We start from the raw sequence: 17,244 nt of genomic DNA, 5'->3' as shown, positions 1-17,244 counted from the left end.
GTGTATATCTCACTGATAACATGGAGTCGGAGAGCTGGGTCCATTGTACTGGTTTGCTGTTCGTAAATGGTTTTGTATGAATGTTTCCACCTGCTTCCGAGTAAAATGTGGTTCCAGGGAACCATTGCCCTGGCATGTAGAGATATTGTGCAGATTGTCCAAAATGGCCTCTTCATGTGGTCTAGTCAACACTCGATGCCATTATAATTATTGTGAATGTACAAAAGCAGATCTTGATGTTTTGCAGAAGAGAGCTACATGTTATTCAAATGCCAATTTATTGTCAACAATCCCAAATTTTGTTCTAATGCCGAAAATTTGTTTTTAGTATCCAGTACAATGTGTGGCTATAACATAGCATGGGAACAATCCAATTGTATTTTAAGTTGATGCTTTTTTTGTTCAATAAAAAGAAGGGGTCCTTCTGGGAAATGGCCTATGTCTTTAAAATACCTTTGAAATATCTTATCTGTCTTGGCTCTGGAGCAAACCATTTGACGATTGATGAGAAAATGGCCTCGGCATTAGTGGTATTTTGTTGTTGTTGTTGTTGTTGTAACTTTTAGAATATCTGTACCTTCACTTATTATTTCCTAATATGAAAAAAACATTTTAAAAAACAGTTTTGAAATAAAGTGCTCTCATGTTGTAGCAATAAGCTTGCATGCTGAGGATATAGCCTACAGGCTGGAATCGAGTACAAGTGTAAGTTCATTGAGAGTCCACGCGAGGGCAGTGTAGGCCTATCCCTATTTTGTGTCAGTAGACCTCTAAACCTTGATCTCATTCGAACGGTATATGAACTGTTGTTATATTGGATACCAATGTTGGATATCATTAATAATGACACGGACCACATACCATTTCATAATGTTTATAAAAGTGACAGACACATTTGAGAAATTAATTTGATTTGTACTTTTCGTCATTCGTTTATTCAGACTGAGTGAGCCAAAGCAAGAATTGTCATCGGGTCAAATGTGACCCTATGCTGTGACTGATAAACAAATTAAGGGTCAAATGTGACACTATGCTGCTGTGATTGATAAGGTGGGCACATGATGACAGGGGCCATTATAATCGTAAAAAAACATGGGCTGTTGTAGCCTAGGCTAAAACTGCCTAGGCTACTTATGCACAAAAAGAGGACTTATCGCTTGTTAACAGTTGATTTCATAATATATATTAAAAAATAAACAACGCTTTACACTGACATGCAAAGTGAGAGCAGGGAAAGGTTGCCCCGTTACATGACGTCACGTGCACATGGCGGCGGGTGTAAATCAGATTGGAGGCTGTAGAATCATTTCCAACTTAATAGTAGGCTAGGCCTAAGCATAGGCTAGCCCGTATTAATGCTTTTCGTGTTTATTTGTTAGCAGCATATAATGCTGTTCTAATTGTTTTTTTAGACTGTAGTAGTAGGCTAGGCTATGTAGAGCAGTGGTGGCAATGTTTTTACGTACGAATCGGGTATGTTGGTATGGAGCATAATTCAAGATATGCAAAGATAACCTAGGCCTACCTAATAACCACATAGCCTAAAAACATTAGTTTTTGCCCGTGGTGTTTTGAACGCCGTTAATTAAACAAGTTGGTTGGGGGGGAAATGCGAAGAGAGACCTTTATTGTCCTAAAAAAAAAAACTCTTCCGGGTTCACAAACTAATCGTCCAGATTGACACTGCAGGGCGCTCTGACTTCTGAATCAAGGGACTCCCAAGCGTCGTTTTCTCAATTGTCATCTGAGCATTTGATTTAGGCATGAGCGGCTAGGCTAGGCTATGGCAAACAACGGGACCAAAAGTTGGACGGTTGTTGTTTTGACCTGTCAGCACAAAGACAGTGTCTATGCATTTCAGAGGGGTGAGTAGTAAACGCTACTTTCCTTTATTGGCCTGCTTTACACAAACTTCTCATAATTTCAGTTCATAGAACTTAGCCTACATTGTCATCAATGCATTTCCGACGGACCGTTCCAGTAGGCTACATTGTAACTTTTCTGTTACAGTAGCCTAAGCCAATGTTCTCTGTGATACAGTGAGGCGATGGTTTTCTCTGTAACGATTGCCGTAGTCATGTGCTTGCTCGATGATGTTGACATTTCTGGTTTGGCGAGTGTCACCCGTCCGCACCACCTCTAATGATAGCTTTTCAGAAAAACACTGGTGACAAATACATAGAAAATGACCACTGCTTTAAGTCAATAATGCATTAGGCTAATGAACATTTCAAAGTGTAATTTAAGCTTGGACAGGTTCTCATCACATTATCCAAGTCAATATATCATTGACTAAGTGACAGCACAACCTTCTGAGACACTTCCTGTTCTGTCTTTGATTATCCTGATCCTGAGAGATCTGTCTGTCTGCACTTCGCCTAAGATCCTCCTTGTTTACCTAAGCTAGAATGAGCTTGACAAAAAAAATCAGCGGTAGGGGTGACCCTCTTGGAGCCCAGGCTCCATGTTTCCCAAGAGAGCCAAATCATTCATTATCACTGACTGCTAGATAGCGTAAGGGTGTAAAAGATACACATGTGTGTACCAAACCATTTAGGCACAGGACCTATTTGCTTAAAGAAACTGGGATCCACTTGGTCTTCATTAACACCTTCTTTGCACAGCAGAAGTCATCTCTTGCAAACGTGCTCACACGTTTTCATTGGGTTCACATATTTCTCACACCCTTTTGCAAAACAGTTAACACAGATGTCACTCAAAGACCCCAAACTCTGTGCTAAACAGAAGGAAAACATCTATTCACAGGGGTTAGAGATGCATAAGTCTGAATCTCTGAATCTCTGATACACCTGTGTGAATCTCCTTGCACAATTCTTCAATCAGTCATTCATTATCCATAAGATACCATGTCAGTTCTGTGTTGATGTTTGCAAGTATGGATCTAAGGACATTTAGATAAAGTACTGTATTCCCTATTTGGTGAAGAAAACAGTACAACAGCTGACAAGTCCAGGTGTTTATAGGTCTATTTCAATGAAAAATTACAATTTGTAGTTCAATGAAATTTGCCTTGTCTAGGTGCTTACTGTAGGTCTTACATGTCAATGACAGTTACATATTGGGATGGATGAATGCAATTCATTTTTATTTAATACATTTACCTAGTAGTCTTTTACACTTTTTTCTGATACGAGAAAAAATAGAAAGAAATGGCACAGACACAGAGTGCTTTTGTTTAGAATGTGATGTCAGAGTTGACACAAAGCGATTGAGAAAAACTGTGAATGGCAGGCCATATATCAGTTTAGTTAATCACCTTTTCAAAATACTATTCCTGTTATACGTATTAATCAAACCGTGACTTCAACACCGAGATACATACTGAATCATGGTTTTTGTGTACTAGTAAAAATATGTCTCAAACTAGAAAGAAATTGGATGGCCTGTATGCAGTTTTGTTATACACAAGGCATATTTCATATGTAATTCTGACTGGAGGAGATAAGTTAATGAACGTTTTTGGTCAGATGGGGTTTTGTCAGAGGAACCGTTGATAAAGCATGAACCTGGCTTAAACATGTTCTTGCATCCTAGAGCTGGACTTGCGGCAGCAGCGTGGAGGACTTCCGTCAGGGGCCCTGTTGCTGACCGTGGCCGACCCTCAGGCACGCCTGGGCAGTGGGGGAGCCACCCTCAATGCCCTCCTTGTGGCTGCTGAGCACCTCAGTGCCAGAGCTGGACACACTGTGAGTGACCGGTAACAGCCATTTTGTGCTATTGTGCACCCTATTCAGCAGAACACATCTCTTATACTGTCTTCCACAGTATGATCTAGAGCAGTTTGTTGTATTGATGTGAAAGACCTGTTTGTCATCTTTCTTTGAGGTGGTAACCGCAGACGTCTTGGATGATGCCCACATTCTCATTCTTCACACGGTAGGGAAAGATAATGTCAGATGGAAGAAACTTGGCTTGTAATAACATAATGTTTTCAATTTATCGTGGTGGCTAATCTCTCTTGCCCCATTGTGCAGGGAAGAGATTTCCCCTGGGATAGCTGTGGGAGAGCGTTCTGCTGGCTGCCCGTAGGGGGCGCTCAGCATGCTGTGGAGGGTCCAGTTTGCTGCCTGGACATCCTGCTGGACTGTCTTTCTCATCAGGTCAGACTTCTAAATACCTTGATCATCACTTTAAAAACGTATTTCTTTCTTATATCTGTCCTGTTCCCTTAAATGTTTTTACTTTGAACCTATGACTGGCTAGTCAGTGGCTACCCATATTAGCCTTAGTCCCCAACTGAACTTTGTGGTTGAGACAATTGGGCTAACTTGTCCCATGAGTGTCTCAGGAGTAGTCTGGTGCTTAGTGTGTGTGGGCTCTGGGCCTCTGCAGGTTTGCCCTGGCTCGCCTCCAGGAGTGTGGGTATGCAGCACGGACATGATCCTCACCCTGCCCTCCAGACAAGGTAAAGACTAGTCTGAGGAGAAATGGTTTCCCCACAGTCTTATGAGTGTCGTACCTGTTCTCCCTCCCCCTCTCTCTAACTATCTCACACACATCTCATCTTTTTTCAGCGATGTCCTGGGAGGGTTTCTCAGGTGTTCGAGTGCTGGCTCTGCCAGGTGACGTATCGTACGCCACCAATCACGGGGTCTATCTCGGCGACGGGCAGGTGAGTGTGTGCCGGGAATGTGGTGCCGTCGTAGTGCCTATGTTCAGGCAACTTGCACAGACTGGTCAGGGCCAGATGCTGTTTTCACTGAGCACCCTGCTTGGCTGTTCTCCTGGTCACAGGGCAGAGTGCGCGACATCATCTACAGAGGGTCCGAGGAGCAAATCCGCCAAGCCATGCAGCCTGATGAGAAGGTGCCACTGGTATGTCCGGGGGGGAAAATTTTAGGAAAAAAAGAAAATTGTGATTTTGTGATTGAATGTCACTTCAACCTCAGTTCACTCCATTGCCAGACAACAATCAGTCAGTACTAAACTTGCCTGTTTAATATCAGGACATTTCTTTTAGTTTCTGTGCTCTGCGTTACAGTGGGACAACAGCCCTTTATACCCCAGGCTGTCTGGCCGCTTTATGTTGCCTTGTTCAGGTTTCTGGGCCGGTGTTCCTATGCAGAAGTGTGTCTGAGAAACTACTTCAGACTCATGTCACCTCCCCTTTGGATGGCTGCACCTACCTGGGCATGGACTCAGGTGCTCCATCTTTACAGGTAAATCTTTGCTAACGTCGGGATCAGACTCATTCAGTGCTTACTAGTAACAATGGGCCATTTCTATTTTCTGTCTGTTTTATATTGTACTTATATCAAAGTGATATTGGACTTCTGTGCCGACTGTTTCTTTCTTTTACATCCTCTGCCTTCACTGATTTCCTTGCAGATTTCTCTCTTTCTGGACGTACTGATGTGCCTGTGCTCCGATGTGAGCGAGGCTCGGTTCATCAGTGAGGAACGGCCAGGCTCCACTTCTCCCAGTGGCCCACAGGGGGCAGCGGTGAGGTCAGCCAGGGCAGTCCTCTGGAGGACGCTGAGAGGAACTCCTCTCTCCATGGGTATAGTAGTCTTTATCATAGTGCTTAATCACATAATTAACATTTCCCAGATGTTTTTGTGAGCCTTCAAGTTATCAGTGTTCAGACAAATGGCATATTTTCTCTTATAGAATACATCGCAGATGGGACCTATGACTATATGACACTATCAGGACAGGAACATATTAGCCGGCTGACAAAAAAAGGATGGCAGATGGAGACTCTGTCTCATATTGAGGTAGCTGTCCTTGAGCTTAAATACCTTGGAGATGGATCAGTCACTCTCCTCGGCCTCTTGAGTGGAATAACCGTAAATTGTAGGGAGCGTTTACAACCTCACGTACGGTTGGCTGTCTTTACGTTGGCCTTGCAGTGATAAAAGTGTTTCTCTCTCTCTCTCTCTCTCTCTCTCTCTCTCTCTCTCTCTCTCTCTCTCTCTCTCTCTCTCTCTCTCTCTCTCTCTCTCTCTCTCTCTCTCTCTCTCTCTCACACACACACACTCTGTTCTCAGAATAGGGACTGTGTAAGTGTGGAGAGCCGAGTGATAAACAGCGTGCTGGAGGGAAACATCACTGTGTCATCTGGAGCCGTAATTCAGCATTGCCACCTCCAGGTGAGGAAACACATTAATTATTTTTTTCCCTTCCATGCCAACAGTACAATAAATGACACACACAACAGTTTGTGATGGCCTCTTGCCAACAAATATCTTACTGTTTTTTTGTGTGTCCGCCCAGGGTCCAGTACAAGTGCCGTCTGGGAGTTTTCTGTCTGGCCTGGAGGCAACATCAGGGAGCCACATCCAGCAACTTCTTCCGAGTGCTGACACCATCATCCAGGGACACCGCGTGCAGCTGGGAGAGCTCAAACTGACCGTCTACACAGTACTGGGGGCACGCGATGTTCTGCAGGTATCACATCAGATATGGGCAGAATGTATTTCATATCTATTTTAGCCTTTTTTTCTGCTGTAGGGCAATTCCACGCAAAGCTGTCAAGTCCGTAACGGCAACTAAATGCCATGGTATTTGTGTGATGCGAATGATTATGTGAAAAGTTTTTCATGTAAGTTCTACAACCAAGACGAGTGAATGCTCAAATTTCAAGTAATCATCATTCACATCATACCACACCATGGCATTGTGTTGGCGTTATGGACGTGACCATTTTGCGTGGAATTACCCTGTAGTTGTTTCCCCTTGTTTGCCCTGATTTCTTATCTCTATACCTTTTCTTTACAGGCTTCTTGTGAGGAATCAACATTCTTGAACCACAGCTGGACTGACTTGTACAAGCGCACTGGGATACGGTAAGAGCCCGAGCTTCAAACATTCAAACATTTGGGCTTGTACTTTTCAAATAGCATCTGAATGGCTTGCATGCTGTGGGCTCAAGCTAACCACTGTGTGGAGGGCATGTGGATTATTCATCATGGTTCTCTTGTCACCCCCCCATCCCGCATGGGCCCAGGCCTGAGGAGTTATGGGGCACCAGCAGCGGAGGTAGTACCCAGTGCTCGCTCTGGGAGGCCCGGCTCTTCCCCGTGTTCCAGCCACGTGACGGAGCAGTGGGGCTGGAGGGGGTCTCCTGGTTGATGTCGGGGAGCCCTGGAGCTCTGGAGTGGTGGAGAGGCGCCTGGAGGCTGTCCCTGAGGGAGGTGCTGTCCCTTACCGACCAGGAGGGGGAGCTGCGCTGGAGAGAGGAGCTGTTCTTCCGTGCGGCCAGGAGGAGAGCAGTGGACACGCTGACGGGCCACAGTGACCACAGCCTCCTGCCCAGCATCAGAGCTGCCGTGCTGGGCTGCCAGCAGGGGGAGCTCCTGAGCGCACTGGACAATGGTGAGGAATGGGGATGGCTCAGGAGGCCTCTAAGGGCACCTCAGTGCCGCAGTCATTTCATTGCAGCTACTGTGAGGTATACTTATTTTTGGAATACTGACTTCACTTCCCAGTAGTTAACTAAGCTTCCTGTGTCTAAGACTCCCTTGGACTCTATAATTTGCAGTAATGGTTTGCAATATGCCTTAATAATTTAGCTAGGTCCTTATATATTAATCAGGAGTCAGGCATGTCTGGCTGTTCCGTTTCTGCATAGAATATTTAAAAGTCTTGGCAGGGGCTAATTTGGTGGATTCAGCTTTCACCATGGTTGATGATATGAGAGTAGTCGTGTTATTGCTGAGGCTCCTAAATATTGTTATGAGAAAAAGATTAAGGCAATTTAAAATCTTAACTTCATTTGAACCCTGCTGAGCAAAGATCTTTTTTCCTCACCCGCCTCCTCTCGCCTCCATCTGTCTGCAGTGACGGCAGGCAGCAGCGAGAAGCTCGGTGTGGCCGCGCGGACTCTGGCCTGCATCGCCGACGTGCTGGGCTGCATGGCCGGCGAGGGCAGGGGGGGTCTGCGGAGCGGCCCTGCCGCCAACCCCGCCTGGGCTGCAGCCTTCCGCCTGCTGGAGCGGCGCGATCTGCCCGCGGCCGTCCAGGCGCTGGCCAATCAGAGGAGTCACTGGATAAACAGGTCAGAGATTAAGGGGAGCCGGAGGGGTTTGGCCTGCACCGAATGGATCTGATCAGAGGGAGCAGAGGCTGAGGATTCAACATGATTAAATTGAATGTGCTGTGGAGTCTGTTAGGGTACAATTGATATTACATTTGCTGTGTTGTGTACTCACTTTATCAAATCCAGTATATTATCTCCTGTTCATTGTCAAGTAGCCTTAGATGTGCTGTTATGTCTACAGAAACGCATCCACATTTGTGTATAGTGTATAGTACAATCTGAGAGATACTAATATAAGAGGTGTGTGTGTGTTTGTGTGTGTTCACCATCACAGGCCTGATTTGTTGGTGCGTGCAGCAAGGCACTATGAGGGGGCAGGTCAAGTCTTGCTGCGACAGGCGGTGATGTCGGCTCAGGAATTTGTGTCTATTGGCCAGGGAGAGATGCCTCCCATTGGCGAGTGGCAAGAAGTGGAGTGTCCTGCTAGGCTGGACCTATCAGGTAGGTCTGCTCTACAGGGTTGTTTTGTTTCATTACATTACATTACATTTAGCAGACACTTCTTGACCAAAGTGACTTACATATGTCAGCTATATTACAAGGGATCACATTGTCCCCGGAGCAACTTGGGGTTAAGTGCCTTGCTCAAGGGCACAATGGTGGAAGCCGGGAATTGAATCGACAACTTTCAGGCTACTGCACGCTAGCCCAGTTCCTTAACCACTACACTACCACGTTTCATATACAGAAGTTAAACCCAGCGCACATTGTTTACTTGCCTCATTAAACTTTACTTTAATAACTGCTAAGATGACAAAAATGGTTCATTTGCATCTTCACTCTTACGTTGTGAAATGCAGAGAGGTAGATTAATAGGATGCAAACTCTGTTTGGTAATTCTTCTCAGGTGGCTGGAGTGACACACCGCCCATCGCCTTTGAGCGGGGAGGGGCCGTGGTGAATGTAGCCGTGAAGGTGGACGGAAGGCGGCCCATTGGTGCCAGAGCGCGCCGCATCAGAGAACCCCATCTGCTACTGGTCACCAGCAGCGGGCAGGACTGCAGCGTCGCCACGGAAACGGTCTGCGTGACGCTGCAAGACCTGGAGGACCACTGTCAACCCCATGCCCCTGGTGAGCCAGACTGTCAGGAGATGTGCTATTGAGCACACAGAGTCTGAGTTCAGCTTGTAAGATTAGTAGAACATGAATCCATGAGGTCACAGGGGCACAGCTTTGCTGCTTATCATCAATTTCTGAAATTGCTCTGGAATTATTTCTAAACTTTTTCCTCTTCCTGTTTTTGTCACACAGGATGAGGCTGAGGCATGTGACAGCCAGTCAGCAAATACAGACTTACATACGCAATGACATAGCAGTAGTGGCATAAACAGTTTTGGAAACTCAAAGCTGGATTCATTAGTGTGTCCATGATGTGTATGTGCATGTGTGATGCAGTGTGTTGTTTGTGCAGGTGCCCTCCTGAAGGCTGTGTGTGTGTGCAGCGGCCTGGTCACCTTCCCTTCCCAGCAGCCCTTGGCCGAGCAGCTGCTGCAGCGCTGGGGTGGAGGGCTGGAGCTGCACAGCTGGTCCCTCCTGCCTCACGGCTCTGGTCTTGGTAAGAGAGGGAGGGTTGGGGGGTGACGGAAGTTTGAGAATAGCAAATGCCTGCTGGTTAAAGATAAAAGCAGAGAAGAGAACTGAAACAAGACCTGACTCTGTGTGTGTGTTTGTGTGTGTGTGTGCAGGCACCAGCAGTATTCTGGCTGGGGCAGTGTTGGCTGCAGTGTACAAGAGCACAGGTTGCACCTACGACACTGACTCCCTCATCCACGCAGTGCTGTATCTGGAGCAGACTTTAACCACAGGTAACGGCCTGACCAGTGATTCCAACAGACCAGTGATTCCTATATGTTTGCTGTGTATCTCCATAGAAATAACAAGAGGAACAGCATGATGCCATATTGGATAAAAACAGATGTTGGTTAGAGAATAATAAAGTGTGGGATACATTCTGGCATACATTCTGCAAGTGACTGTGTTTCCTTAATATTGAATGATTGTTTTGACCTTCCTTGAGAGTCCACTATCCCCATACTCTGAATATGGCTTCTTGTTTCCGTGCTCAGGCGGAGGTTGGCAGGACCAAGTTGGTGGTCTGGTGGGGGGGTGAAGCTGGCTCGCTCGAGAGCCTGTCTGCCCCTCAGGGTGGAGGTGGAGCGGCTCTCCCTCTCCCAGGACTTCCTGTCCGCCCTGCAACAGCGCCTCATACTAGTGTACACGGGCAAAACGCGGCTGGCTCGCAACCTTCTGCAGGTAAGACTGTGGCATTTCTTCTCAGGCTGGAGTCACTAGACCTATTTTCATGTTTGTGAATGAAACATTAAATAGACAACATATTCAGTTTGTTGAGATGATAGAATTACAATTATTTCATTTGTTAAACATTATTGAATTACTCTTACATTCCCAATCTCACTGGCCAGTTTTGAGACTTTACTACTGTATATACAGTACTTCAGGTGTCAGCTCACTGACATACTTGAAGCAAGCCATGTTCCTGTTTCCACTGTAGTCAATCTTAGTCAACCCATATATGGTTTTCATAAAGTGATAAAGAAAACGTCCCCTGTGAATGACGTTGTGTGGTTCGTCTGTTTGAGGTGGAGTGCAAACTTTTGTTCTGCAGGATGTGGTGAGAAGTTGGTACAGCAGGCTGCCCTCCATCGTCACAAACACAGAGCAACTGGTCAGCAATGCTGAGGAGTGTGCCCTTGCATGCAAAGATGGTGAGACTCAGGACAATCAGGTCATCTAGAAAGACCAACACTTCATTAAGATACACGTCTCCGACACATTTCTCCATCAGCTTCTGAAAAGTGCTTGGTGCATTCGTTACACTTTGAGGCATGCGATTAAACTCCCAGAAGCCTAGATACCAGGCAAAAGCAGTCTTGTGCTTATCTTCCCCTGCAACCTCTACTTGGTAGTAGTAACCCAACTTCAGGTCCATGACCAAAAACCATTTGGCTCCACTGAGAGCAGAGAAGGGGTCTTCGGTGTTTGGGGGAACATAGCATCTTTACCTGTACGCATGTTCAATTTTCTGTAATCAAGAAGGGGGTAAGGTTACATTTGAGCCATTTTACAGGGATTTTATCATGAAAAAAACTTCTGAATTTATACTGAAGAGGAACAGAGAAGAGATTTAGGGTTGTAATAAACTGCTGGAGTGTGTTTTTCTGACGTCTTATAAGGTCTGTCATGAGTAATGCTCCCATGTGTACTTTAGTATGACACTGTACACATTACATTGACGAGATTGTCATACCCTAAAGATGTATGACTAAAATGGACTAAAATTCCATTGGGTATGAAATACATTGTAGACAGATTGGACAGTCAGACTGGACATAATCATTCAAACGTCCAACCCCATTTGAAATCCCTGTCTGCCGCAGGCTCCCTGTCCAGGCTTGGCTCCTGTCTGAACCGGTACTGGCAGCAGAAGAAGGTGATGGCGCCGGGCTGTGAGCCGGCCGCCGTGCGGGGCATGATGACAGCCCTGCGGCCCCTCACCCTGGGCCAGAGCCTGGCCGGGGCAGGCGGAGGGGGCTTCCTCTACCTGCTGACCCGAGACGCCCAGCAGGAGGAGGCCGTGCAGCAGGTGCTCAGCAGCACACCGGTGAGCAAACGCTGGTCTTGATGCAGTGTAGGTGCTGTTTTCATGCCATTTTAGAATTTTGAGGAAGTAGCGTGGCCTACTCATATAACACTAAAGCTAGAAAAACACTGATGCCCCAAAGGAGGGCTGAGTCAGTCAACAAACATGAAGATGAAGAAAATAATTGTGAGTTCTCCAAAACGGTATATACGTTTTAGTGAGCTCATTAGTAGACTATACCGATAATCACATTTCCCAAGTTGTATCAGCAAGACTGTTTCAAACATGGTCTATCTGTGTTACACAGGGCCTGGGGGATTTCAGTGTCCATTCCGTAGAACTGGACATGGAAGGGATCTGTGTTCTTCCATCTACAAGATCATCAGACCAATGAAGAAACCCACAGCGATCACGAAGATTCAGCTCGCTTTTTTGAATGTCACATTTTTTTGTCACTGTCCTTTAATCATAGCTCCAATTCTAGAAGAATTTTTATATCTGACATGAAAACTCACAAACTGAACTTTTGATTTACACATTATCAGATGTTCTTTTTCAAAAATCCTATTAACACTGAGAATGCATCACCGATGTGAGAATGTCAGCCCTGTATGAAGCTATGCATGAGTTTTTTTTCCCACTCTGTAATCACTGGAAAGTTCGTGTTCACGCTCAAAATATGGATTTTCATAAAACAGGCTTCTCTACTTGAAACATTCCACAAATAAATAATATTTGTATTTTAATAATTCACAACGATCTGGTACAAAAACATATACATGTCTAAACTAATGAGGAATGTGATGTCTGCATTGTAGACAGTTGCAAACTCTCCTGTGTTTTTAAGTAAAAATGGTAGGGATCTGTGAGCGTACATGCACATGCCCACCCCCACACATGATTGTTTATGAGTGAACGTTGTAAGAGCTATACAAGCAGTTCATTGTTGTCCAGAAAAAAAGGCCTCTTGTTGAACGCACCATCCTGATGTCGGAAAATGTCTATTTTCCAGCCACTGTAGACAGTTGGTCTCGGATGCGACCTAATCCATCCAACATGGTGTTGAGTGTTTCTTTACTGAGCTCCATGGTAACCGAGGAGAGAGAGTCATCGCCTCCCGCACAGGAAAGGTCCTGGACCTACAATAGGCAGAACATAGACAATATTGGAATCCAGTTGTATCAGTTAAACTAAAAATCAAGCCTGGAGTTAAGCATCCTGTGCATCAAATTTGTTAAGCTTCACTCAAACGTACACCAGAGACACCCCAAGATCAGGGCTTAGCATGTTGTGAAGAATGGCCTTTCGTACCTTCATGTTTACCAGACAAGTGGGCACTGCCATGCGACTGACTGAGTCTGAGGCAGTCTTCATGTCCACCCTCCAGTCCATCTCCACAAGCTTGGGAAGTGAAACTGCAGGCCATAAGCACATTAACATTAATAAGCAGACAGTGCCATTAGGCCGTGGCAAAAGCTGTTTCCCTCACTCACATGAGCTGTGGGATGAGAACATGACAGTAAAGAAAATTGCATGATAGAAGATAGAGGCCTACAGGTTTTCATAGAGTTCATGCTTACTTTGGTTGGCAAGAACTTCATTTGTCCACGTTGAGCTGGTAATGATATACAGGGTGCAAAAAACAACATTATTGACCTGGGCTATCAAGTACAGCCTAGAGTATCTATACTGTGTTGTAATAGGCCTACGCGCAAGCTACCTGTGTTCCAACAGAATCTTTGTAATTAAGTTCTTTAGACTGGAATGGAAGGTGTCTGGGAAGACAGCCAGGATCTGTTCGGGTGAAGCCAGGTTGTGAAACACGACGTAATGCTCGAGCGTGTGGAGAGCTGTGAGAAGCTGTAAGAGAAATCAGAGTAGAGCCATTTAGGGTAGGCTAATGCCTCGGTCAAATCGCGTATTATATCATGATATTTAGGCTATCTTAAGTGAAAATGACTATATTCTCTGATAGCTGCCTACCTGTTTGGCCTCAGTTGATGACACGGACAGCGTTCCAGCTGTACTTTCTGCCAGTCGCCGTGATTCAGGAGCTCCGGACGAGAAACTGTCAGCACACATCTGCCGCACAGCATCTTTAGACGGAGCCTGGATTCGATCAGAGAAATAAAAGACCTTCAACATGACAACAGCGAATAAAAGAGCTACTTAATACTATTGCAGAAAGGATTATGTCTGCGGGGTCAGAGCGCTCTTCGAGCCTCAATCTGAGACGAAAACCAGGTACAATCTCGCATCGATAATTTGTCTCGACTGCTTCCTCTTGAATAGCCTACCAAACGATTATACATCAGGACAGTATTTCCTCCAAAACTTAAATAGCCTGTGCATATGATATGTTGCAGCGTTCTAAATACCTTCAACAAAAGTTGCAAAGCAGAGAAGTGTTCCTCTGTCAGTGTAGCCATCTTGGATTGTGCATGTCATGTGATAGGTGAGTGAGGGCAGGGACACTGGGAAATGAAGTCTTACAGTTAATTCAGTATAACCATTAAATAACACACTAAGTATGTTTGCAGTGCCGCAAGACTTATTATCTTTATAGTTAGGCAACCAATGTGCAGGATGCAATTCTTTTTCAATGTGCTTTGGCTGCATTAAGTGCTCACTGATCATGGTTAGATAATTTGGTATGTTGCATAAGGCAACATGCCCATTCCAGAATACCAGAATGTAGGCTACAAGGCTATTTTTTTGTTTGTTAAAAAAACGAACTGTTTTACATTTTAGGCTACAAGAATATGTAGATATTTTCCAACTTATACATAAATGTGTATTGTCTTTAGTGGAGGCTATGGTGATTATCAGAGTTTTATGTCTATGAATGTGACTGTGTACTGTTGCATAGTCTGACTGACACCACCTGGGACTTCTACTTCCTGTTATATCTCTCTTTTGACATGTGATATCTGGGCTGTCTGGCATTTTCAGGTGGCAGTGTGTGTTTGGAATGGAAAAATGGAAAGTATCGAATAGCATTATGTAGATTGAGAGGGTCTCTTGTGTTGGCTTCGTATAGCACAGCTTATCTGGCTCCCACATAAATGCTCACATAATGTGGCTGTCTTCTCCTCAGCAAGGACAATAAAGGACGAGGGGGAAGCAGGGTGCCCCCTCTATTCAGTGGGGTCTTCCTGTGGCGCTGAGAAACACATTTAGTATGCAACGCTGGCTAGTCACTCGTTTTCCATCGTAAAGCTATCAGGATGAGTCGCATTAAAAAGGGAGGAAGGAAGAGAGTCTGAGAGATTGTGACCTTCAGCTAGAGAGAAATCTGGTCTCTGAAGATTCACAGTGTCTAAAGGAAAACTGAGAGACTGACTCCTCTCAAGTGTGTTGATTTTCTTACAATTAATTAGAACTGATTGTTCAGCTGTTCGTAGGCCAAGTGTGTCTATTAAGTGAGTAGGAGTTGCTTAGATATTTCTACGCCTACTGCAGTCAGTAGACAAATAGTGTAAGGATCAGTCCAGTCTTTTTATCTCCGTGTTTAATTAAGGCACATGAGGATAGCTTTGATATCTGCAGAGAGTTATCACATAAAATGTGTGTGCACTAACACACAGGAACTCACTGGAGATCTGATTACACAATCATGTCTCTCTCTCTCTCTCCAAGAGTTTGCTATGCCAAAGAGGTTCTTCATAACTGTTGTAACTCTTCAGTTGGGTCAGGGTGGCTGCAGTAATCATTTCTCAAAGTTTTGTTATGGGGTCATCCAATCTAACAACTAATTGTGAAATTGTTAGAGGTCATCAAAACACTGGAAAACATCATAGTCCTGTAGCAACTTATGTTTACAGTTGTGTTTCTTCAGATACACAGGAGAGATTTTAAATTCCTGTTATAAGTGGGTAATTTCCTACAGTGGGCAATCAACAGCCAAGCCTATTGCACAACATGACACATACATCAATGGACAGTTGGCTGACGACCGTCGCATAAGCACTGCATATTGTACTGATTTTGTTACTGTATGTACCAGTTCTGTCATCTTCTGTATGCTAAAATGTATGTTTTATTTCTGGGACTGCAGTGACAGTCATCTGTTTGAAATGACTTGTAGCCAAGAGAGTGAAATGGCACTTCCTAGGGTTAGTTTTATTTCCGTTTCTACCAAGACAGGGATCACGTTGTGTCATTTTGTTGGTGTAAAGAGGGTACAATTACTCAATACATTGAGTAAGAGACAGTAACATGAAGTATTTTCGGTGTCTGTTACAATACAAATCTTTGAATATATCTCTTCACGACTATTTCAGATTACAGTTTCAGACTGCCTTTTCAGTAGGCTATAAAGTCGTACTCTATTAAGCCTGTATTTACTACTCCACTTGTTTGCCAGGATCAAAAGATAGACAGTCAGGTATCTAAAGACAAAGTTGGTAGCAGTGGACAACAATTCTATAGTGTCAGTTTTCTTGTAAGGAGGAAGTTTAAAAGAAAGCTGAACTCACTGATTGTTTGTGTGTAATTACTTGCTGAATAATTTATTTGAATGCCAAGAATAGTCAGATTTCCATTGCATGTTCAATACACAATGCTCATAAAGCATTAATGGATCAGTAGCTATTTTAAACCAGCTGTAATTCTTTATTGTTGTTGCTGCATGATAGGCCCATTAAGTTAACTGAGTTACCAAAACTGTTGTCAGTGGTGGATTCTGAGAGAAAAATATGCTCTAAGGTTAAAGATCTTTGCACCCAAGAGGGAAAAGACAAGACACCCCATAAGCTGCAAAATGGCATGCCTCAGCATGCCTTGGTGTTTACAGGAGTTCTTAAAGCTATCCCTTAATTATATGTTGACAATCTATTGTAGCCTACCTTCAACTAGTTCCACTCAATCGTCTCAAACAGGCTTTTAGTGTCACCAAATCAGTATGAGCCTATACTGTCTATTTAGAGTAGACAGTGGACTAGAGTAGTGTTTTTGAACCTCTATTGGCTTTCTGGTTTTAATGCAAACTCAAGTGCTCTGACCTCCAACATTGGCTTTGACTCTCTTGTTTTTGCAGTGTTCTTAGAACATATTTCATGAACTTGACAAGATGGCTGGGTGTTTTTACCTGCCCCATTTGTCACGAGATCTCAGAACAAATGTTGTTTTCAATGAAACCAAATGATTCCTCCTCCTTTTCATTGTGTCCAAAAGTAGGAAGCCTAGGCTATAATTTGTCTGCATTCTCTGAGTGGCTGCTGTCTTAGCACAATTGAAGGCTTTACATTTTCAATTTAGATGGCATTTTAAGTGGTCTTACCCTCAAACAAGTCAAGAGCCCAACTGTAAAATCGAAGTGACAGCATAGTCTCCATTCAGCGTGAGTAGAATCTTTAAACCACACATGATTAGCCTGGTGTTGGCTTACTATGTCCATGAAAGCCTTTACACCCACTGACTATATCAAACGTATGCCTGTTCGCATTCTTTACACATTATAACAGTTATTATTTAAAAGCACCAAAACACTTAAGATACAAAAATATACGGAAAGATACATAACTGCTGAAGCTATTGGTTGTGAAATTGAACGTATTAACCCCGCCTCTTCTCCCTTAA

At 44.3% G+C, this 17,244-nt stretch overlaps 2 protein-coding genes across 3 annotated transcripts; one reads left to right on the top strand and one right to left on the bottom strand.

Annotated features, from left to right (window-relative positions):
- Positions 1–1,260: 1,260 nt before the first annotated feature.
- On the top strand, positions 1,261–12,417 carry LOC125303330 (L-fucose kinase). The gene is given in 24 exon segments (XM_048257025.1): positions 1,261–1,865; positions 3,556–3,707; positions 3,847–3,897; positions 3,996–4,121; positions 4,354–4,426; positions 4,536–4,633; positions 4,756–4,836; positions 5,061–5,180; positions 5,350–5,521; positions 5,632–5,738; positions 6,012–6,113; positions 6,238–6,411; positions 6,742–6,809; positions 6,971–7,338; positions 7,804–8,020; positions 8,337–8,503; positions 8,910–9,134; positions 9,475–9,618; positions 9,749–9,868; positions 10,130–10,159; positions 10,162–10,316; positions 10,690–10,789; positions 11,462–11,685; positions 11,972–12,417. Coding segments are annotated over 24 exon segments (3,243 nt in total). The 5' UTR covers positions 1,261–1,783; the 3' UTR covers positions 12,059–12,417.
- Positions 12,394–17,088, bottom strand: commd9 (COMM domain containing 9). Of its 2 annotated transcripts, none has more exons than XM_048257063.1 (6): positions 16,946–17,088; positions 13,648–13,773; positions 13,385–13,524; positions 13,245–13,279; positions 12,976–13,079; positions 12,394–12,803 (listed from the first exon to the last, which is right to left on the bottom strand). In XM_048257063.1, the coding sequence occupies exons 1-6, from the start codon at positions 17,060–17,062 to the stop codon at positions 12,666–12,668; spliced, it is 660 nt and encodes a 219-aa protein (XP_048113020.1). In that variant the 5' UTR covers positions 17,063–17,088; the 3' UTR covers positions 12,394–12,665. The 2 variants fall into 2 exon arrangements, with proteins under 2 accessions (XP_048113020.1, XP_048113021.1); XM_048257064.1 differs by lacking the exon at positions 16,946–17,088 and adding an exon at positions 14,043–14,138.
- Positions 17,089–17,244: the final 156 nt, after the last annotated feature.

Source organism: Alosa alosa, chromosome 11 (genome assembly GCF_017589495.1).
Source record: "Alosa alosa isolate M-15738 ecotype Scorff River chromosome 11, AALO_Geno_1.1, whole genome shotgun sequence".
Lineage (NCBI taxonomy): Eukaryota > Metazoa > Chordata > Actinopteri > Clupeiformes > Clupeidae > Alosa > Alosa alosa.
Note: the sequence above shows the minus strand (reverse complement) of the source record. Positions and strands in the feature narration are given on the sequence as shown.

What these genes read in the sequence shown, in the direction of transcription:
- commd9 (XM_048257063.1), bottom strand. Translation starts at nt 17,062, where the DNA reads ATGGACATAGTAAGCCAACACCAGGCTAATCATGTGTGGTTTAAAGAT. An exon ending in AAGATTCTGTTGGAACACAG is followed by an intron (nt 13,280 to 13,384) that starts GTAGCTTGCGCG and finishes TATCATTACCAG; the next exon opens with CTCAACGTGGACAAATGAAG. An exon ending in TGAAGTTCTTGCCAACCAAA is followed by an intron (nt 13,080 to 13,244) that starts GTAAGCATGAAC and finishes TATGGCCTGCAG; the next exon opens with TTTCACTTCCCAAGCTTGTG.